The following is a 24,659-nucleotide window of genomic DNA, read 5'->3' on the forward strand; positions in this document are numbered from 1 at the left end:
CTCTGAGTATTTTCGGGCGGGGGGGTGGGAGCTGAAGGGGTTTTGATTGTGTGGCTCCTCTCCCGCTGTTTTTTCCCTGTTTCCCCTTCCCCCCCTTTTTAATCTAAGTGATTCTTTCTTTCTTATATTTCTCTATATTTCGGGTTCTAATTAGGGCGACAGGCACGCTGCTGGGGGGTAGGCCATAGCCTTCTGCAGGGGTGCAGGGTGGGCTGTGCGGGGTGGTGGGGGGGTCTGTTTATTGTATCTTTCCCTGTTCCTCTTTTTGGTTCTATGGCTCTTATGTATTCCCTAATTTCGTGGCGCGGTGTCGGCACGTAGCCCCCCGGGGTGTTTGTGCTGGCGTGGCCCTTTTGGTATGTCTGCTGTCACGGTTTACTACGCATTCATTTCTCCTGTTGCCACTAGTTCTATGTGCCGAATTAGTATTGGGTGCTTTGTTAGCCGTGGGGGGCGTGCACTAACGCTGCGCCCTCACTTTCCCCCTCCCCTTTTTTGATGTCCTCTTCCTCCCCTTTTTTCCTTTTCCCCACCCCTTTCTTTTTTTTCCTTTTCCTCCCTTGGGTTGTTGTAACGGAGGGCTTTTAGTTTTGTAAACGTATTTTTCGCTGTTTTATTATTATGTGCCCTGATAGTGGTGGGTGGGTGCTGAGCAGCGACTGTGATTGTTCTTGATGTGGGACTCACGTTCTGCCTTTGCCAAAATGTATTGTTCTGTTGGTCTTTTCCTGTATTCGAGACTTCGGTTTGCTCGCGGCCCACCACGGCCCTCTGGACTTTACAGATTGACATTATCCTGTGACACCCTTTTTTCTATTATAAAATTAACCTACTTTTATCCTGTCCGTGATGGCGACTCAAAGACTTGTTGCCTTTGCCTTTCATATGAGCTATTTAGAAATCCTGTTGTCTCTCCTGTATTGCCTCGTATGTTTCTTTATTGTGGTGGCCGGCCCGGTGGGTTGTAGGCCCGTATCTGTGCGCGCCTTCTGTACAATAAAGGTTTAAAAAAAAAAAAAAATACTGGAGAAACACAGTGTACAGGTAAGTAACTTGTTTTTTCTCCAGTATTGTATCTTTTATAGATTCTCATGCTTGAATCAGAACAGTAAGCAGTTATAAGGAACAAAGGGGGCAGGAAAACAGGTAAACCATCCCACCAAATGAACCAAAACATAGAATAATAATCAAAAGTAGACAAAGCAAATATAGAAGACCTTACTAAGAAAAGGCCTACCTTATGAGAATAGTTGTCGCAAGGACGCTTGTCCAACTGCAATATCCGCCTTACGCCATGCATCCAGGCAATAGTGCCTGGATAACGGACCCTGCTGAAAGCCACACAGGTCACCCCATTCTGGATTCCCCTGGGTTTTTAGTTTTCAAAAATGTACAGGTTTGCTAGGTTTGCCTAGGTGCCGGCTGAGCTAGCACCCAAAATGCAAAGCTAGGCACATTGTATAAAAAGGGTCAGTTTCCAGTGGAAAAATGTGATGTGTATTGGACCTTTTCCTGTTGCGGGCATTAGGCCTACCCACACAAGTGAGGTACCATTTGTATTGGGAGACTTAGGTGAAAACAGAATAGTAGAACAAGTGTTATTACCATTTGTCTTTCTATGAATTTCTGTCTTCCAAATATAAGACAGCGGGTAAAAAAGAAGTCATTTTGAAAAATGCCCTCTAATTCCCATGCTGGTATGGGTACCCATAAATTCCGAGATGTGCAAATAACCACTGCTTTTAAACTCCATATATTGGTCCCATTTCAGAAATACATAGGTTTCCTTGATACCTATTTTTCACTCTTTATATTTTACCAAATGAATTGCTGTATACCTGGCACACAATGAAAAACCATTGCAAGGTGCAGCTCAATTATTGGCTTTGGGTACCTCGGGTTCTTGGTGAGCCTACAAGCCCTATATATACAACCAGAAGGGTTCATCGGACGTAATAGTATATCTGTCATAGTTAGAAGAAGATGCAGATGGAAATATAGGCAAAAATGGCTGGTTTGTTTCAACTCAATTTCAATATTTTATATTTCAACTTTTACTTTCTATAGGGAAATCTTAAAGGATAAAAAATAGGCACTGTCCCAGTAAAATGCCAAAACTGTCTAGAAAATGGTTTCTTTCTAACAAAAGTCTGCCTGTTCCTGAAAGCTTAGAAGGTGGTGACTTTAGCACCACAAACCCATGATACTATTTGTAAAGGAGAAAACAGATACTTTCTTCTGCAGCACTTTTTTCCCTAAAAAACAAAATTAGCTGTGTTTTGGCTAATTTCTCAGTCCCTTCCATGGGAATCCATAAGCCCTGGGTACCTTTAAAATCCTCAGGATGTCGGAAAAAAAGGAAGCAAATTTGGAATGGATACCTCATTTGGACACAAGGTTCTGGGGGCCTAAGCGCAAACTATTACAAACAGCCAAAAAAGGCCTGGCAGCAAAGGGGTTAAATGTCGATTCTTTTGTTTTCCTAGCTGGTGGTGCAAATCTTGGCATTGAATTGGTTGCGTGGATTAAATACATATGCTAAATCATTTGAGAAAATTGAACAAAGTGGTCTGTATTGGGCATTATCTACAGCATTACCAAATAGGGGCACAAAGGTACAGAGCATTTAGGGGCATATGTATCAAGCCCATTTCCCATTTGCAAACGGGCCGATTCTCAGAATCAGCCCGTTTGCGAACAGGAAAAAGCCTTTTGGGATGTATCAGCCTAAAAGGCCCTCGCAAGATAGGCAATCACAAATTTTTCCCTATTCTTCCAATGCATTTAAGGAATCGCAAATTGCGATTTCTTAAATGCAATATAGGAAGCACCCAAGTTGTGCGATTTGGGTTTAAGAAATCGCACATTATCACCAACTTCAGGTTGGTGGTAATTAGCGATTTCTTAGAAAATATGTATCTGTATTTACTATGAATGTACACTATGTAAGGTGAAGAGAAGAGCTGACTGTACATTGGTCAAAGCACTCCAAGCTCATCATCCAGCAAAGAAGCAGGGACCAAATGATGCACGTTCCTGCTTCCATCTGTACGTCTATTCCCTGTAATTTAGTTTCCCCTCAAATTGAAGGCTAATCCGTCCCAGGGGTGCAACATTTCCTCCAAGGCGTATGCTAAGATATAATCGTCTTAGGCATTGAACCCAAAAATTACTGGCCACCATCTTGGAAAGAGAAGAAAGTATGCAGAAAGATTCCTGTCTACATACAGTATATAAAGTAAAAACGATGATTTGGCTAATGACATACCACTTTTCCCTTGTCCACCTAACTGCACACAGGCGAAGAAAACACTTGCTATGAAGGCACACCAAAGTTCACACCAGTAGTATGAATCTAAACATATTTAGAAAACTGAGAAAGTAGCAGTAAAAATTGATGAAGTCAAGTATGATCCCCTAATGAACCCCAGGGTATCAATAGTACAAAGCACTCTTTGACAGCAGAGCAGGGCACAGACAGCTACAAAGTCAAGTGAGGTGGTCTTAAAAATATCAGATATCAGAGTTTGCACAATTTGCACATCTACTTCACTGTGAAAGTTCTCAGTTAGGAAACCTTTAAATGCCTTCAACCTGAGAAAACCCACATGCTGTGCACCAGTGTATGATGATCTGAATATCAGCCTTAGAAATAAGGTGTAATAGGATATAGTATTACTCAACTTACCTTCAGAACACCTCCATCCTTGTTGGGGGTAATATCCTGACCATGACCAAATTGTGCTATCTGCTGCTGTGGGCGCTCTCCTTTACTCTTCATGGTCTCGTCTATAGTCATCACCTCATGCCAGAAACCATCAACTACAAAAAAAGAAGAGGATACGGTTTTGGAAAGAGCACTAATCAAGGGCGGGCATTATATTTCTAGTTCCAAGTCAGCCGGTAACAAGCATAAAGTTAGACAAACAAATGTGTTAAAAGCATGGAGTAGCAGGAAAAAGAACAATCCAAGGCATTTTCTACAGAACTATTGGGAGACTTTTTTCCCTTCTCCTTTTATTTAAAGGCTTCCCAGGTACACATTTGAGTGCACAAAGCTGCTACTCATATAATGAGCAGCATTTGTGGGCATTTTACTGCAAGCACAAATTCCGACAAAATAACCTGCTTTAGACTTGGAGTGAATAATACTAGAATAGAAGGGCTCATCTTAAGCACAGACTCCACAGAGGAGTCTGAGACGACCAACATATGAAGACAACCCAGGATAGGCACACAATTATTCATAGAATTCTGCTACATTGTGCAAGTACACCATTAAAGTCACCCACTCCCCAGGTTCTTCCTAAACCTTAGTCCTAGGTGTTTGGAGGTGAATATGTACATAGCTGCCAAGGTTTCAGATTGCTATGTGTGACATTGTCATAATTTTAGTGTAATTATGAGTGACATTTCAACAACTATGAGTGACACTTCCTCGCGTGCAAAATCAAGCAATGGCGATGAGGGAAAAATATAAATGTCAGTAATTACACCTATTTGAGCAATGAGATGGTCTTTAGGATCATATGTTTAAACAAATGTAGTTAAGATAAAAAGGGTTTAGACCAGACTGGTGGCCAAAAACTCTAAAAAGTGATAAAACAGGCAATTGACTTTCTCCATCTATGCATGAAGGGACTGGAAAAATATCCCTGTATCCATCAGGACTGCCTCAACACTGCTGCAACTGAGGAAAGAGTTGTAGACACACTTTTTTTAAAAACATGACAGCACAATGCAGTAATATTACATGTCTCCTCAAAGAACCCGGGTACGTCTCCCATCACTTGCTGACTGCACTTGTGCCTTTCTCCACTTGCCTTGGGTTGTGCCATTAAAATAGCATATACTTAGGATGATCTCCCTTCACAAACATAGAACTTCAGAGTACACTACATGGACAGGTGCAAGAATGCAAACGTGTTGCTTAGTCATATATGGCGACTACTAACTAAAATGTTATCAGCAGAGATGCGATGTTAAATACAATAATCAAAGAAAACAATCTTTTTATTCACATAGTAGCACTACAGATCTGGATAACAATGTTGAAGTTATTTTAAAATACTAATGTATTGTATTGTCAATGCACGCTTAAACAAATAACCTTTTCTGTTTATTTGCTATCATTCTGGTACCTGAACTCGGTTCTAATAGGGCACGTGCCTGGAAGCCCTCGCTGCCTGCGCCCTTACTTCGCTCCAGCAGTTCCTAGAGGCCCTGGCTGCCTGTGCGCCCCGGGTGTAAACATGACATGGTGAAAGTTTTCAGGCTCCCCCTGCGGTACTCTAGCCGCCCGCCGGCAGAGATAGCCTATGCCTCTAATACGGGAGATGGGCTGACCTCACAGAAACGGAGGCTTAGGTACGGGGGTGGGAGAAGAAAGAGGAATACATGTTTTATTTATTTACGTGAATGTTCATATAGCGTGCACATTTATGTAAATCCATGGACGGTTATAAAAAGTTACAATCCTAGAATTAAAAAAATAACAAAAGTAGGTTATACTGTACAGTAGGAATTTACTATAGTAAAACTATCGCTAAGTACAACAGTGAGCTAGTGCTACTTGTGAGCAGCAGCACTTACCCGATGAAGAGGAGCTGGTATCTTTCAGTGCCAAGCGCGAGTGTGACCATAATACTGCATAACTATTATCTGAAACATCCGACTGCTACTTAAAAGGTACCCAGTGTGACACGCGTAGTTGTGGCGTGGGGAACACTGCAGCGCTGTCACGGTACGAGTCAGCCAGCCGCGACGAGTCATGACTTCCCCCTGCACCTTGACTCGAGGCCTGGACCCGTGGCTTCCGTCATGGTGTCACACACTCGCTCGAACCCTCAGTCAGGAACTAAAACCCTGGAAACCTGAGTGACTATCCACATTGTCACAATCGACCTAAGCAGGGATAGTAAGTAATCGGTAGAACTTCACTGTGAGGTCGATGTTGTGCTGTCCCGCCAGTCTAACGCCGCGGCCGGTTTAATAATATAATAAATGATTGCCCCTCCTGCGCAGGCAGCAGCTGAGAAGGACGCTGCGCACAGCAGACAGTCCAGTGCCCCGGACCACCGCTTCTGACCGATCTCTTAACTTCCTGTTACTGGAGGGCTTGAGGTCACATCCCCCCAGCGCCACAGCATATAATGTAACGACCGCCCGGGGTCTCGGTATTAATTGGGCTGCAGTCAGTGGCTCACAGTGACTGAAACGAGCCGCGCAGCCGGCGCAGCGCGGGCGGGAATCTCGCAGACACCCGGGCAGAAATTGTAACATTGTCTGAGCAGATATTTAACTATTGAGCTCCTGCTGCTGGCAAGTGAAGTCTGCTGCGGCCCGGGGCGCACGCAGGTGGCGGCGCGCGCTAGCACTTAGAGTCGTGGGCAGCCAGTTTCAGCGCTGTCAGCAGAGTGTGGACAGTGACAAAAATGCGTGACAATGCATTTCACTGCGGTGTTGCGGGAACACCACAGTGAAATGCGTTAGCGTCACGCCTAATGCGTGACACTTGGCAGGACTGCATGTACAGTCCAAACAAACTACAGCTTTTCCAGGGATGCAACTCGCCTTACAAATAAGGGCTCTTGTTCCTAGATTAGGCTGTGCTAAGCTACTTAAAATTCACTCCATCAATTCACCAAAGCAAGTAAGCTAAATTTAATAAACACAAGAGAGTTCAGGCTATAACAAACCATTAAACGAAACACAACGCACGAAAACCTAGAGTGCTAAACATATCACCCATGGTTTAAACATACCCCTGCAGTGCATGTTTTTATTCACCATGTTTATTGTAAAACGATAGGGGGGTTCATGAATCCAACCATATAATTTGTGCTTGCATTACGAAACCACCACATAATAGTGAATTAATATACTCCTGTCGAATTTATAATTCTTGCAAGACTCTTGTCAAATTTATAACTCTTGTAAGACAAGGTTATGCTGCATTATCTAGTCTTTTTGACAAAAACTGCTTTGGTTGTAGACTCAAGCAGTAGGTAATACACGTTCCAATATGGCGTCTCTCGAGACCATCATTTTTATAAGCGAACGCAATTAAATGATCTCGTAGACAGTCCTGCCAAGTGTCACGCATTAGGTGTGACGCTAACGCATTTCACTGTGGTGTTCCCGCAACACCGCAGTGAAATGCATTGTCACGCATTTTTGTCACTGTCCACACTCTGCTGACAGCGCTGAAACTGGCTGCCCACGACTCTAAGTGCTAGCGCGCGCCGCCACCTGCGTGCGCCCCGGGCCGCAGCAGACTTCACTTGCCAGCAGCAGGAGCTCAATAGTTAAATATCTGCTCAGACAATGTTACAATTTCTGCCCGGGTGTCTGCGAGATTCCCGCCCGCGCTGCGCCGGCTGCGCGGCTCGTTTCAGTCACTGTGAGCCACTGACTGCAGCCCAATTAATACCGAGACCCCGGGCGGTCGTTACATTATATGATGTGGCGCTGGGGGGATGTGACCTCAAGCCCTCCAGTAACAGGAAGTTAAGAGATCGGTCAGAAGCGGTGGTCCGGGGCACTGGACTGTCTGCTGTGCGCAGCGTCCTTCTCAGCTGCTGCCTGCGCAGGAGGGGCAATCATTTATTATAATATTAAACCGGCCGCGGCGTTAGACTGGCGGGACGGCACAACATCGACCTCACAGTGAAGTTCTACCGATTACTTACTATCCCTGCTTAGGTCGATTGTGACAATGTGGATAGTCACTCAGGTTTCCAGGGTTTTAGTTCCTGACTGAGGGTTCGAGCGAGTGTGTGACACCATGACGGAAGCCACGGGTCCAGGCCTCGAGTCAAGGTGCAGGGGGAAGTCATGACTCGTCGCGGCTGGCTGACTCGTACCGTGACAGCGCTGCAGTGTTCCCCACGCCACAACTACGCGTGTCACACTGGGTACCTTTTAAGTAGCAGTCGGATGTTTCAGATAATAGTTATGCAGTATTATGGTCACACTCGCGCTTGGCACTGAAAGATACCAGCTCCTCTTCATCGGGTAAGTGCTGCTGCTGCTCACAAGTAGCACTAGCTCACTGTTGTACTTAGCGATAGTTTTACTATAGTAAATTCCTACTGTACAGTATAACCTACTTTTGTTATTTTTTTAATTCTAGGATTGTAACTTTTTATAACCGTCCATGGATTTACATAAATGTGCACGCTATATGAACATTCACGTAAATAAATAAAACATGTATTCCTCTTTCTTCTCCCACCCCCGTACCTAAGCCTCCGTTTCTGTGAGGTCAGCCCATCTCCCGTATTAGAGGCATAGGCTATCTCTGCCGGCAGGCGGCTAGAGTACCGCAGGGGGAGCCTGAAAACTTTCACCATGTCATGTTTACACCCGGGGCGCACAGGCAGCCAGGGCCTCTAGGAACTGCTGGAGCGAAGTAAGGGCGCAGGCAGCGAGGGCTTCCAGGCACGCGCCCTATTAGAACCGAGTTCAGGTACCAGAATGATAGCAAATAAACAGAAAAGGTTATTTGTTTAAGCGTGCATTGACAATACAATACATTAGTATTTTAAAATAACTTCAACATTGTTATCCAGATCTGTAGTGCTACTATGTGAATAAAAAGATTGTTTTCTTTGATTATTGTATTTAACATCGCATCTCTGCTGATAACATTTTAGTTAGTAGTCGCCATATATGACTAAGCAACACGTTTGCATTCTTGCACCTGTCCATGTAGTGTACTCTGAAGTTCTATGTTTGTGAAGGGAGATCATCCTAAGTATATGCTATTTTAATGGCACAACCCAAGGCAAGTGGAGAAAGGCACAAGTGCAGTCAGCAAGTGATGGGAGACGTACCCGGGTTCTTTGAGGAGACATGTAATATTACTGCATTGTGCTGTCATGTTTTTTAAAAAAGTGTGTCTACAACTCTTTCCTCAGTTGCAGCAGTGTTGAGGCAGTCCTGATGGATACAGGGATATTTTTCCAGTCCCTTCATGCATAGATGGAGAAAGTCAATTGCCTGTTTTATCACTTTTTAGAGTTTTTGGCCACCAGTCTGGTCTAAACCCTTTTTATCTTAACTACATTTGTTTAAACATATGATCCTAAAGACCATCTCATTGCTCAAATAGGTGTAATTACTGACATTTATATTTTTCCCTCATCGCCATTGCTTGATTTTGCACGCGAGGAAGTGTCACTCATAGTTGTTGAAATGTCACTCATAATTACACTAAAATTATGACAATGTCACACATAGCAATCTGAAACCTTGGCAGCTATGCGTAGATGGTGGTTTTCTGTAAGGTCTATGTCTCCTAAGATACTACTGATAAACGTCTTGAGAAATGGTTGTCTTGGGGTATATAGTCGGCAACCTAAGATACTTTAGTAGATAGACCTTCGAGTGTGATAGATTTGATGTACTACACGAAGATGGCTGCCATAAACTTGGAACACACGTGTGAATCACGTACTATTGTTCTTATGTTATAAGGAGCATTTACAGGCGGTGGAAGATGTCAATAGACTACATGTTTTTAGTATGAAATGTATAAACATATTTTTCTGGGTCATTGCCATTCGGGAGAATTATTTAACAATGAGAATTTTTTTTAAATCGGGAACAAATAGTGATTACGATGTTCCAAGATGGCCGCTATATTTTCTAAGCCATACTCGTTATGATGATCGCAAATGCATAATGTTTTGATGCAATCTATTTATACGTTAGGGTGTCTTTCTTCCAGTAAACATGACCTCCTTTTTTAATGAAACTCTGTACACAATGCCCTTAGTGACATATAGTGGGCTATGTTTCATAAGATGCTAACAAAGACACCTGACTTAGAAATATTTATATTTGCAGATTGTCCGAACATTGCATAAAAAACCTTACTCACACTGGTATTGGAAACACTGTGTTCTGTTTGGGAATTTCACCTTATGGTAAACATTGAAAAGTATGGGGTTTTAATTGTTTTCTGTATTATTGTATTGGCCTCTTTGGATAAATGGACAAAGTTTTGGGTGTCACATGAAAACTGTCTTTGTGAAGGTGTGTTAATTAACTTTAGAAATATTGTTTTATGTTCACTGTGATATGTTTTAATATGTGATTGGACACTGAAAATGCTCTTTACATTGAGTCTTTAATGCATTTGGGTTACTGCTCTTGTGTATTTGGGTATGCTTCAATTTGTGCATATAATGGCTACCCAACTATGTAAACACATTTTTAATTTTTGTGTATATAATGTTGTGAATAGGATTAGGCTCCATCATTTTTAAACACATATATCTGTATGTTTTTTCAATAGCCCTGAAGAAGTCTCTCAAGAGACGAAGCGTGTTGGCTATGATGCATGAATTTATGAAAGAAGAAACTGTCTGTGAAAAATAAAGAACATTTGGATGAAGAAAAATACACTCTGGACTTGGATACCTGTTTTTTCATTCCCTATGTGCTGAATTACTTGAATTGTTTGACTAGTGACAACGTGAAACTTTGATATTATTGTAAAGAGTGCTGGAACCATTTTTGTGTTTGAAGTCTGTTAGGTTTTGTGCCTATATCGTGGGGAGTGGAGAGGCAAGTACTCCCTGGTTTCGTGCACCATCAGCTACTTTAGAACACTATTCAAGTGTTGAGTGCGGTTTCTATCAGCCTCTGCCCTCAGTTTTGCTATTTACATGTATTAATTCACTCTGCACTAGTAACCATCCTAGCCAGCCTCATGTATTTTCTGAAATGTATGGTTGGAGCATAAGCTATGCTGAATGATAACATGGGTCTTGGGAAGGTGGGCGTGCAAGAATTAGAGTTCTAGAAACACCATAAGGTATTTTCTTCACATGGTCATTCTTGCTCTACCTCCTTCCAAAACAAGTCTGTGAAACCTATTCTACAGCCCGGAAAATGCTGCGAGAGGTAGACTGAATTTGTAAGACTAGGCTTCAAGAAAATAGGCTGCACAAACTTCCTGTCCAAAGGCTACAATTTTGTGGGAAGATGCATCCATCCAAAATCTGTCAGTAGGAGCCTTGACCACTTTGCTGCTTGGGATCTTCCTTAAAGCCACTTTATATTCCAAACAGAACAATCAAATTTAAGAGTCCTCAACTGAGGTGGCACAGAGACCTGGTTTGAGGAAAGAACATTATGTGCTGGTTGAAATAATATATTGTCAAAATCTCAAAAATAAGATGAAATTATTCTGAGTAACATTTTAACTTAATGGAAAACTAAATATCAGTCGTTTGAAGAAGACTAACCATTGTTGCTGAGGTGTTTGTTACTAACAGTTTTCGGTGCGAAACAGTCACTGCCACAACATGGCATTGATTGTTTTAGTTTGGGCAATAAGAATGAAAGTATTAACTGAAATGCCATTTGTAGAGTAGGATCATTTATAAAGGGATACAAATGGCAAACTCCATCAAGCGGTTTTCTGAATGATTTATCTTTTAAGCAATAAGGTCTACAGACCCCTTAGTAATATCTGAGTGATACTGTTTTGCAGGACTAAACAACGGTTCCTAAATCCACTAGGTATTGCACTGAAGTAAAGACACCACCAAATAGATCTGAAAGAGTATGGGTCATTTTTAATAGCCCAACCACAAATAAAAAAGACATCTGTTTTTATAATGATGCTTAATGAATTATTAACTGGTACACACATAAAATCACATTGTGCAATACCAGGTGAACACATGCTATATTTTCAGGAACCAGGCTCTAAAGTTCAACATTGGTAAGGGTGGAAAACCAAGCCAATCAGAAGATCCAAGAGATCAAGAACCAGAGAAACCACCAGGAAGCGGATAAAAAGCAGAGTTAAGGGCATAGTATTAAATCGGTCTTTGTCAAAATTAGACTATGATAATCACCTTTGAGTTGCTAAAACTCTTGAACGTCTGTAGAGATCTGTGAATGACAGGATTCAATTGAACAGTGTGAAGACATTTCCACAACCATCCTATATGGAGGGAATAGTTTTCTGCTGCCAGGTGGGCCCCATACTACGAACACTGGTCATTGTCTTGTATTTTAAAAGCATAAAAAACATGCTCAAAGTACCCCATTGAATATGCTTTTTCCCAACAAAAGGCCTAAACACAGGGAATGTGATGTGTTTAAATAGACACTGCCAATGCGTTGGCTGCTATTTATATGGTAAGCTATCCATTCTCTTACAAAAGGAAAACTCATTTTGCCTTAGAAATATCACTATCAACTTCATATGATTTATGTGGAGTCTTATATCTTCAGCTATTCTCATGTTTACCTGAAAGATGGGCCACTAAAAGGATTGCTCTTCAAAGACAGTGGAATCCTGAATCCACCAGAAAAGGTGTGACATTATAGATTTTAGGCACTAACAGTACATTTTTGCTCTTTCCTTGAGAGGATATGCTTTTGTTAGTCGTTGACATAAGAGTATAGGTATATATCCAACATGTGTTGATGGGAGGCTACAATGAACAGCACCTTGTGAGCGGTGTTGAGATTAAATTGGAGGCATCTTCACCAATTGTCCTGACTGCCTTGGTAAACTTGAGGTATTGTTAATTGATCGTCTTAATGGGTATATGTACAATGATCATCTTCGTTGCATTTGTTAGAAAAAACGGCTCAGGTCCTGGAGGCTAGTACTATGGAGGAAATGTGCAAGAGTAACACAAAGAAACAGAATCCATAGATAGGCCTTCACATACAGACTTGTGTACATAGACCTGAATGCACAAAGAAAATGGCTGCAGGCATTATCCAAAGAATACAGGCCTGAGCCAAAGCAGCATTTTCCAAGTTTCATTTTTGCTGACTGTAGTTTTAGATAAACATTTTCACAACTTCTAAGGGACCCATTATGCCCGGTGGATCGCCATCACCAGGCCAGTGGTGGACACCGCCGACCCAGCGGTGGCGATCCGGCCGCCAAATGTCCCATGGAAAGGCATGCGGGAAATCTCCACGGGGGCCCATTGCGGGGCCCCCAGGGGGGTGGGTGGCTGCACTGGGGGGTACCCATGGTACCCCCCATCAATGCCATGCACAAGGTGGCAGGCACTGCACGGTGCCTGTCACAGGCATTTACATTGCGGCGGGTGCTGCTTACAGCACTGCCCGCCGCAATGTTAATGTCAAGGATGCACCCGCCAGTGTGGCGGGCACATCCTTGTTTGCCTAGCGGGACAACCGCAACTTCAGCGGTCGGTCCCGTGCTCGGTTGAGGTTGCCCGCAATCGTAATAGGCCCCTTAATTCTCTAATTTTTGCACACCTCTACATGATATACGTTCCATATCATTCCATCCTCTAATTGGACAGCACTTCCCAATACTTTACTAATTTTTACCAGTTCTAACCAACAAGATTACCCCTTCTCAACAAATCCTGGCATTTGGATACAGACATACTGCCCTTCCACTTCCTTAGGAGTATCATTACCAATACAATGGTATTCCCATGTGCGGATTTAATGCTGCTTCACTCTTTTCCTCTTTTCATTCTCTCCTACACTGCCAAATTTCTTACAGTTCTTCTCCATTAATCACAAAGGCACTAAACTGGTGGTCGGTTTCCTTCCTCTCAAAAGTTCAAAAGGCATTTCGCCTGCAACCAAATACGGTGCTCTCCTATACGACAAAAGCATACTCTGCAGTGATTTCTTTCACGGAAATCCCAGGATCCCAGATTTCAATGGTAGTTGAATTGCTTCTTTAATGATCCTTTTGAATCTTTCAACTTGACCATTCACACCAGGATGATACAATGCTACCCTAGAATGTTTAACACCATGATAATTAAACTTTCAGCTGTTAGTTGCATCCCATTATCCGGTACCAGCACTTGAGGCACTCCTTCCCTCATAAACACGTCCTCCAAAAATTCTATTACCATATCCGTAGTAATCTTCCCAACCATCCGAACCGCTGGCCATTTAGTAAAATAATCAATCAGTACAATAGCATAACACACCCTGGTTGATATTGTGTAAAATATTACCATGAAATCTATGGCTAATTTCCAAGGTCTATTTGACAACTCCATTGTGACCAAGGATAACCTGCATGGTTTAAAACTCTTGTCGCTTTGTGCATATATGGTACAATTCCTTACTCATCGATCTACCTTTGCATCAATCCCAGGTCACCAAAAGTTCTCCTTCATTTTTCTTTTCGTACTGGACATACCCCCATATCCCACATGACCTTAGTTCACCAACATTTCACCTACAACTATAGGTGGAACGATTTCATCACCTCTTAATACCACGTCATAGCACAATGACAAGCCCTCCTTTCATTTCCAAAATGTAGCACTGTTCCCTCTCATCACTCGTACACTGGGCCATCCTTTGTTAATATATGTCATAATCAATTGTATTTCAGGATCCTTCTTCACACTTCTTATGATAACAACACTTCATGGTCCATAATGCCACCCATACCACAAAACACATCTTAAAAGTTGAATGCTACATCACATTCCACTTGTTTACTCTCTGCTTCCCTAGTTTCACAGCCCACAGGAAGTTGTGACAATCCATCTGCTATCATATTATCCCTGTCTGGAACAAATTCACTTTCAAAATGGTACATTTGCAGTTTAGAAGCCACCCTTGCTAACCTGGGAGATAAATTCCTTCTACCCCCGATCTATGTATGGTAACTAAAGAATTGTGACCCTTTCAGAATTTAAACTTTCCTCGCCAAATGTATAACCTACACTGCTGCCCAGCTTAAGATGCTGCTAATAGTTCTTTTTCAATTACAGAATTTATTTCTGCCTGGTGAGAGTACACAAAGCATAAGCCACAATCTACTTGTATTTCCCCTTGTTCTGAGCCAAATGCACTGAAATAATAAAATCAACATTCATTTTGAATGGTTTCAAGCAATGAGCTTACAAAATCTCTTTTGGGATACATGCAAAACAATTTGCTTGCTCCTGTCTCCACTGGAAATTTAACACTCCTTAAGCAATCTCCGTAGTTGGTCCACTTTCATAGAATAATTTTCTATAAAACATTGAATAGCAATCTATAAGGCCCAAAAAGGACATCAATTGCTCCTGTAAGTTGGTTCATGAGCATTCAATATTGCTTCCATGTTGTTCAAATGTAAAATCTGATTCTCTCATTTCTTGATTAGGCTATGCCTCATCCATTTTTCACCCCTGCCCTTCTTCCAGCCCGGCTCTATCCTTGACACCGCATCTGTATAAACATGAGTAAAAGAATCTGGATTGGGGCATTGTAAAGCTGTGTATACATGCAGAGTCAGCCCAAAAGAACAGCTGGCGCCTGCATGGGGTGCTTCAGACAATGGTAAAGCCTCAAGTAAAGTTTACTCAGATAGCATGTCTTGTTGAGCAGCCTTAGGACGTGACAATTGCACAAGACACCAAGGCTGTTGATTCTTATAGCTACCTCATTTGAAGGTTCTTCACAAAGCTCAATTTACCTCTGGGCGTCCCTTGTTTGTGATCTTTTGCTATAACAACCCATGTAACCACCGTTCAGTGTGCTTCCTCTCTTAGTATCTCTATGGTGCTTGTCGGATGAACCTCCATTTATGAATGCTAATAAATGATCCTTGGTTGTAGCCATTATCAAATGTAGTGCCTACAAGAGAATCACAGACAAAGTGGGACAAAGAAATACCTTTGCAGATGAAGTTGCAAGATATATGGCAAGTATACACACGAGTAGGATGTATGTATTATGATCCCAAGCTGAAAGGTGGGAAAATATGTATATGGAGATCAAAGAAATACAGCAGTTAGCTACAGAGCAAGAAAGGGCAGAATGGAAAAAAGGAGAGTTAGATGATGAGGGATGTTGGAGGTCCAAAGATATGCTAAAATGGAAGTTGCCTTATGTTTATTTACTGCCCTTTGTAACCATGGCTCATGGACCTTCTCACGTTAGTGCCAAAAACATTATCTTCCAACTAGAACAAGTTTGGGATAATCAGCACATTCGGAAACCAGCTGAGCATTTGGTTAAACGTTGCATGATATGTCTACAGCACAATCCTGGGAAGGGAGTATCAACCCCTACTGGTGGATTTTCTCCACCCCAGGTTCCCTTGGAAGCGCTTTAAATGGATTATATTCAGTTAGAGCGCTGTATTAATTTGAAGTATGTATTAGTAGTGGTTTGTTCCTTTAGTAAGTGGGTATAAGCTTATCCAACCAAAGACAACACAGCCCTGACAACAGCTAAAATTCTGTTAAAGGAGTTCTTCCCTCGTTTTGGGGTTTATAGAGTCCTACGGAGTGACAATGGCCCCCACTTTACTGGCCAGATAATAGAGTACCCAATGAAGGGTTTAGGGGTAAAACAAAAGTCTCATGCTGCTAATTACCCCCAGGCAGCGGATCTAGTAGAGAGGTACAATGCCACATTGAAGTTGAAACTAGCAAAGATACAGGCAACAACGGGCCTTAATTGGCCAGATGCTTTGCCCCTAGCGTTGTTATCTGTTCGTTCCATCCCACATAGTAAGATTGTACTTTCTCCCTACAAAATAGTTTTTGGTAGGCCTATGAATGTATGGGGACCCCCAAGGCCAAATGTGATAAAGGAAATACAGTACCCTATTTTGAGTGATTACCTAAAATATTTGACAGAAAAATTGTCTTTGATTTACCAGCAGGTGCATGAAGCTATACCAGACAAATCAGAGGGTCCGGCTCATAGTCTCCAACCTGGTGACTTTATCTTAATAAAGAACTTTCAACGTTCTAAGAATCTGGAACCTCGCTGGAAGAACGCCCAGCACGTCTTGCTGGCAACCCGAACTGCTGTCCGTGTCACCAACAGACACAATTGGATCCATGCTGTGCACTGAAAACGAATACCAGCAACTGTTCTCCAACCAGAAGGTAGAAACGATCTGAAAGACATCTTACAAACTCAGAAATGTGTTGCTCCTCTGAATGAAGACACTTTGTTTCCTAATCAAACTACGCCTTCGGCAACAAGGTACAATTTACAACCAATTAAGGGAAGGAGCAGATAGAGATACTGGAGGACCAGTTTCAATTAGTGGAACGGTTCGGTCTGATATGGTAGGATCACACAATCGGCTGAACTAGGTTCAGAGTGGGTTGTGATACGTGTTCAGTGGTGCCTGCGTCTCTCTCCGACCTGTGGTTGTATTGATACCGAGAAGGAGAAATGCAGAAATAGGGATCTAAGTTGCGAAGCAATGTCAAGACTCTGTGTATGGTGATTCTGATCATATTATTGATAATATTGGCAGCAGTATTTTGGACAATGGAGAAAGTAATTCTGGCTCGAAACGTATTGCCCAATACTACTCCTGTCCCCACTGAACATTATTACTTCACCCTTCCCTACCATGAGAAAAAACACTGAATGTCATACCTCAATAACACTTTCATACAAATGTTACATCATTCTCATAATGCTACCAATGATACCAACTGCTGGGTATGTGGAATGTTGCCAGCCCATCAGCAGAAGGGAGGAACGCCTCCCATTCCGATGCCATTTTCACATAATGGCTCTTGTGAAGCCTGGTTCGCACTTTTGTGGGCCTCTATAATCAGGAATATTACTCTAGCTGATGTAGGAAGACTCAATGCCCAGTTAAATAAGGTTTGTTACCCCGAAGATGAAGGCCTCCCGCAGGCCAAAGGAACTGTATGGGAAATGGAGGAGTATCGCAGAGGAAATTCTCCCACAAGATATGTTTTTCCTAACACTGGAACAGCCAAAGGTAATGGACCTCCTGTCATGGCTGTTACTAGAGCCCGAGCAGACCTTTGTGTGAGCTGTATTGACAGTATTCCTGTGGGAAAAAGTGACTGTACTACAGTATTGAATATTACTGGAACGAACAACAGTAGTTTTCTATCTTCCCATAACACTTACTTCATTTGTGGAAACAAAGGTTATTATCATCTACCAGTCGGATGGTCCAGAATATGTTATGTGTCCTTTTTGCTTCCTCCTGTGTTCTTATCACCTGCCTCTTATCACAGAGACCAAAAACTATTTAATGACATTTCCTTGAATAGATTTAAAAGAACTATAAATAATGAGGAAGTAGTTCAAACTTTACAGTATTACAGCAATACGTTGATTTTAACTTGGGATTCTTTTTCTTTGTTGGTGCAGCCCTAAATAGTAGAAAGATTAGGCGCATGACCCAAGTGGTAGAAGCAGTAACTAATCAAACAGCAATGGCCCTTATTAATATTGTGGAACAGATGAAAATTACAATATTTGTAACATTACAAAATAGGATGGTACTAGATGTGATACTAGCTGATCGTGGTGGAGCATGTTGCATTATCGGTAGTAGCTGTTGCGTACATATCCCTAACCATGCCCCATCTGTTTATGACGCCATTTCCAAATTGCATAAAACAGCTGCGGAAATACATCAAGACCAAGGAACATGGACTTGGTCTGAGTGGTTATGGGGGATCATTTCTACTTGGGGCTGGAAATTGTTAATGGGAATAGAAACCATAGGAATCATTTTTCTCACCTGCTGTTGTTGCATTCAATGTGTCCCTACGATATGTACTGCTTGTATAGCCACTTGTAATAATATTAGACCTCCCCTGATTAATGTTCATGAATCAAATTGAGAAATGATGATGCAAACTGAAATTTACAAATTTATGAATATCGGTATAAGAGATTAATAAATGTGCTCTGAAAATGGATTCAGCATAGGCTGAAAAGGAAGGACTGTTAAAATGTAAAATCTGATTCTCTCGTTTTTTGATTAAGCTATGCCTCATCCAGTTTTTCACCACTGCTCACTTCCAGTCCTGCTCTATCCTTGACACTGCATTTGTATAAACATGAGTAAAATAATCTAAATTGGGACATTGTAATCTGTGTATACATGCAGTCAGCGCAAATGAACAGCTGGCGTCTGCTAGTGGTTTTCAGACAATGGTAAAGCCTCAAGCAAAGTTTACTCAGATAGCATATCTTGTTGTGCAGCCTTAGGACGCGACAATTGCCCAAGACACCAAGGCTGTTGATTCTTACCGTTACCTCATTTGTGTGTTCTTCCCAAAGCTCTATTTACCTCTGGGCGTTTGTGATCTTTTGCTATAAAAACCCATGTAACCACCGTTCAGTGTGCTTCCTCCTAGAATATTTCTATGGTGCTTGTTGGATGAGCCCCCATTCACGAGTGCTAATGAATGATCCTTGGTTTGTACTTCACTCCAGTGTTGATTCCGCCTTACTTGTTAAGAACCCGTGGACAAAGGGTGACCCCTGCACCAGTGGGTTTTAAATAATCCGCTTCCACAATGTGACCAACGTTAGGATGTATACCATCTTTAAAAATGTCTTTGCCCAAGTACTCTACCTGGTCTCAAACTTACACTTCCCACTCTTTACTTTCAAACCCTTGTCACTCAAGATTGATAATGCATGATTCAAAATCTTGTCATGCTTGACTTTGCCCTTCCCAAATACTAGGATGTCGTCTTGGAATACCCTCGCTCCTTCCACACTAGCCAACACTTTTGTCATCTCCTTTGACATACGGCTGACGCACTGGCGAGCCCAAAAGATATTCTCTTGTATTGGAAAGCCCCTTCAGTTGTTACAAAGGCAGTAAAATCCCCAGAATCCTCTTCTAATTGAATCTGGTGATATGCACTGAACAAATATATTGTTGAAAAAACATTGGCATGACTTACAGATGATAGTACTTCTTGTAAATCAGGTAACGGAAATGTATCCACCCAGATGGCTTCATTCAAACACCTTAAATCTATGCACAGGTGTAACTCTCCATTTGCTTTAAATGCTATCTCCACAAGTAACATCCAATCTGAACTCTCAACTGGTTCAATTATGTCCCTCTCACGCCCATAATTCAACATTTCCTTAAGCTTGGATCTGTAATTCACCAGCACATTACGTCATATTTGTCTCACCAGATTCATATGTTCTCACACCGTAATTTCTGTGTTTAATCCCCTTCAAGGATTTCTTAAACACTTCAGGGAACTTCTCTGTAAGGCCCTCATATTCTACTTCCTCCTTATTTAATTCCTGTACTACATAAATCTGTGGATTCCTGTTAAGACCCAACTTAATTTCAAATTCATCAATGTGGGGCAGTCCCAAAATCAATTCTCCCTTGTCAGCAACATAAAATTTACACTGAATTTTCTTATGGTTGAAATCAATTTGTACATGCACAAATCCTACCACAGGTATTTTGTGACCCGTATAACTTCCCGTGTTCACATCTGATGGATACTATTTCCTACCTGGCCATACTTTTGCTCATAATTGTATACCAAGCACGAGTCTACCACCACAGTTATCTTGCATCCATCTACAATTAGCTCACATCTAGGCAATTTAATAGGAATTTCTTTACACGGTTCACCTACCTCCTGTACACTTAACACCACAATATGCATACTTCCCTCCTCCTCCCCTTCATCACGTTCTGATACATAGTTCACATTCTTCTTTACCACTTTGCAAATTCTGCCGAAATGGCCTATATTTTTTTTTTCAAAGAAACTGGTGGTGAGATGCACACCTATATTACTCATTTTCCATTTGCTCCATGTATACTTTTCGCCAATTTATTCTTTTATCGGCGTGCACGCTTGCTCCGCGCTCCGCCCAATCGCGCTGCAATTTTAGACCAAAACAGGGAGGAGCGCGGAGCAAGCGTGCAAGCCGATAAAATAATAAATTGGCGAAAAGTATACATGGAGCAAATGGAAAATGAGTAATATAGGTGTGCATCTCACCACCAGTGTCTTTGATATGAATAAACCTTCCGTCCAAAAACGGCGAGATTGAACCCACAGTTGAAAGCGGAGTACTGAGATGAGAGAAAAGCTGAATGTAGAATTCTATGGAACACTTAGGAGACATATTTCCGCGTCATGGATAATGTTGAGTAAATACAATATACAAGAGGAGCTGTGGATTATTCGGACATAAGAAACTGGTTACATTAATATTGATGTTATATGTAGCCTTTGACGCATGTTTTACATTTGACCGCGTTATTTGTTGAGTTAGAAATATGCATATGAAGTCGTAAAAACCAGGACATTGCATAACCGCTCGGGTGGAGAGTGAAAGTCTGTGATGGGTAATTTCTGAAGGATTCTGGGAAATGGAGTTCAATGCGCAAAGTAGGGCATACTTACGTGTCAAGTGTGATTACTGAAATTTGCATAAAACAGCAGTACAAGTATTGATATAGAAATTTAGGGCAAGTGGGTTAGCAAAACTTCGGTCCAGCTTTTAGGTAATGCATCATGACACGTGTCAGAACACATGAGGAGAGAGAGGGGTGATATAAGGAAGAGAAGGCTGAAATGGTGTAAAGCAGGTGATACTCTCAGCTAGAGATGTACGGGACACACCCGAATTGATCCGTGAAAGGGCAAGAAAAAGCAGATTGTGGAATATGCGTTTAAACAGTTAATGGGCACTTGTCACGGTAAGCGGAGGACGGGTTGCAGGAGTTTGAATAATAATGATGGGTATAGTGCTAACTTGGGGGCCAAAATGTATTTGAAAAGGTTTTTCTGTGCTGTTGATATAAAGATGACATAATAGATTTTTGTGATAAATTAGAAGCACGTAAGCAGCGTGGTATGCCTAGGGTTTATGCTAATGTAAGGAGGGAGCAACGGGATAGGTTAAAGCAAAGCAGTGTTATAAACAATATTCGCGGTTACATAATACAAGCGTCGGAGAACTGAAGAGTGCTTCACAGTTTTATTGTTAAATTACACTGATTTTAGAAAGGATGCTTTCAGCTTCGTTTAGAAGTTTTGTATATTGTATCTTAAAAATGTATTTCTCACTGATGGTTGTTAATAATCTTTTTCTAGATAACCCCTGACGAAGGGAGGTCCCGAAATGCATTGGGTGTTTGTGAATAAATCGTGACTTGTGGAAACATTTTTCTCCAGTGTTTATGTTAAAAATGAAAACTGAAAAACGAATGAGTAAAATAAATTGAAGAAACCAAAGGATACAAATAGAAGAATAGAATGGAGAAAACATGGATAAAAGTTGAATATGAATTTAATTTATTGGATTCATTTGTAAGATGGCAGTGCAGCTTGAATGGAGTCACGATTGGCTCCTCCCTGTTTTCGTCTAAAATTGCAGCGCGATTGGGCGGAGCAAGCGTGCACGCCGATAAAAGAATAAATTGGTGAAAAGTATACATGGAGCAAATGGAAAATGAGTAATATAGGTGTGCATCTCACCACCAGTGTCTTTGATATGAATAAACCTTCCGTCCAAAAACGGCGAGATTGCACCCACAGTTGAAAGCGGAGTACGGAGATGAGAGAAATGCTGAATGTAGAATTCTATGGAACACTTAGGAGACATGTTTCCGCGTCATGGATAATGTTGAGTACATACAATATACAAGAGGAGCTGTGGATTATTTGGACATAAGAAACTGGTTACATTAATATTGATGTTATATGTAGCCTTTGATGCATGTTTTACATTTGACCGCGTTATTTGTTGAGTTAGAAATATGCATATGAAGTCGTAAAAACCAGGACATTAAATAACTGCTCGGGTGGAGAGTGAAAGTCTGTGATGGGTAATTTCTGAAGGATTCTGGGAAATGGAGTTCAATGCGGAAAGTAGGGCATACTTACGTTTCAAGTGTGATTACTGACATTTGCATAAAACAGCAGCACAAGTATTGATATAGAAATTTAGGGCAAGTGGGTTAGCAAAACTCCGGTCCAGCTTTTAGGTAATGCATCATGACACGTGTTAGAACACATGATAGAACACCTGGGAGAGGGAGGGGTGATATAAGGAAGAGAAGGCTGAAATGGTGTAAAGCAGGTGATACTCTCAGCTAGAGATGTACGGGACACACCCGAATTGATCCGTGAAAGGGCAAGAAAAAGCAGATTGTGGAGTATGCGTTTAAACAGTTAATGGGCAATTGTCACGGTAAGCGGAGGACGGGTTGCAGGAGTTTGAATAATAATGATGGGTATAGTGCTAACTTGGGGGCCAAAATGTATTTGAAAAGGTTTTTCCGTGCTGTTGATATAAAGATGACATAATAGATTTTTGTGATAAATTAGAAGCACGTAAGCAGAGTGGTATGCCTAGGGTTTATGCTAATGTAAGGAGGGAGCAACGGGATAGGTTAAAGCAAAGCGGGTGTTATAAACAATATTCGCGGTTACATAATACAAGTGTTGGAGAACTGAAGGGTGCTTCACAGTTTTATTGTTAAATTACACTGATTTTAGAAAGGATGCTTTCAGCTTCGTTTAGAAGTTTTGTATATTGTAACTTAAAAATGTATTTCTCACTGATGGTTGTTAATAATCTTTTTCTAGATAACCTCTGACGAAGGGAGGTCCCGAAATGCATTGGGTGTTTGTGAATAAATCGTGACTTGTGGAAACATTTTTCTCCGGTGTTTATGTTAACAATGAAAACTGAAAAACGAATGAGTAAAATAAATTGAAGAAACCAAAGGATACAAACAGAAGAATAGAATGGAGAAAACATGGATAAAAGTTGAATATGAATTTAATTTATTGGATTCATTTGTAAGATGGCTGTGCAGCTTGAATGGAGTCACGATTGGCTCCTCCCTGTTTTGGTCTAAAATTGCAGCGCGATTGGGCGGAGCGCGGAGCAAGCGTGCACGCCGATAAAAGAATAAAGTGGCGAAAAGTATACATAGAGCAAATGGAAAATGAGTAATATAGGTGTGCATCTCACCACCAATGTCTTTGATATGAATAAACCTTCCGTCCAAAAACAGAGAGATTGCACCCACAGTAGAAAGCGGAGTACGGAGATGAGAGAAAAGCTGAATGTAGAATTCTATGGAACACTTAGGAGACATGTTTCCGCGTCATGGATAATGTTGAGTACATACAATATACAAGAGGAGCTGTGGATTATTTGGACATAAGAAACTGGTCACATTAATATTGATGTTATATGTAGCCTTTGACGCATGTTTTACATTTGACCAGGTTATTAGTTGAGTTAGAAATATGCATATGAAGTCGTAAAAACCAGGACATTGCATAACCGCTCGGGTGGAGAGTGAAAGTCTGTGATGGGTAATTTCTGAAGGATTCTGGGAAATGGAGTTCAATGCGAAAAGTAGGGCATACTTACGTTTCATGTGTGATTACTGAAATTTGCATAAAACAGCAGTACAAGTATTGATATAGAAATTTAGGGCAAGTGGGTTAGCAAAACTCCGGTCCAGCTTTTAGGTAATGCATCATGACACGTGTTAGAACACATGATAGAACACCTGGGAGAGGGAGGGGTGATATAAGGAAGAGAAGGCTGAAATGGTGTAAAGCAGGTGATACTCTCAGCTAAAGATGTACGGGACACACCCAAATTGATCCGTGAAAGGGCAAGAAAAAGCAGATTGTGGAATATGCGTTTAAACAGTTAATGGGCACTTGTCACGGTAAGCGGAGGACGGGTTGCAGGAGTTTGAATAATAATGATGGGTATAGTGCTAACTTGGGGGCCAAAATGTATTTGAAAAGGTTTTTCTGTGCTGTTGATATAAAGATGACATAATAGATTTTTGTGATAAATTAGAAGCACGTAAGCAGCGTGGTATGCCTAGGGTTTATGCTGTAAGG

The 24,659-nt window shown here is 41.5% G+C and overlaps 1 protein-coding gene across 8 annotated transcripts in view; it reads right to left on the bottom strand.

Moving 5' to 3' along the window:
• Positions 1-24,659, bottom strand: part of FKBP5 (FKBP prolyl isomerase 5) — a 796,880-nt gene that overhangs the window by 683,759 nt on the left and 88,462 nt on the right. For all 8 annotated transcript variants that reach the window (XM_078644330.1, XM_078644336.1, XM_078644335.1 and 5 more), the window contains one exon: positions 3,689-3,822. In XM_078644330.1, coding sequence (XP_078500456.1) covers positions 3,689-3,799 — 111 coding nt within the window. In that variant the 5' untranslated portion in view covers positions 3,800-3,822. The remainder of the gene's footprint in view (positions 1-3,688; positions 3,823-24,659) is intronic.

Source organism: Lissotriton helveticus, chromosome 5_1, assembly GCF_964261635.1.
Source record: "Lissotriton helveticus chromosome 5_1, aLisHel1.1, whole genome shotgun sequence".
Taxonomy (NCBI): domain Eukaryota; kingdom Metazoa; phylum Chordata; class Amphibia; order Caudata; family Salamandridae; genus Lissotriton; species Lissotriton helveticus.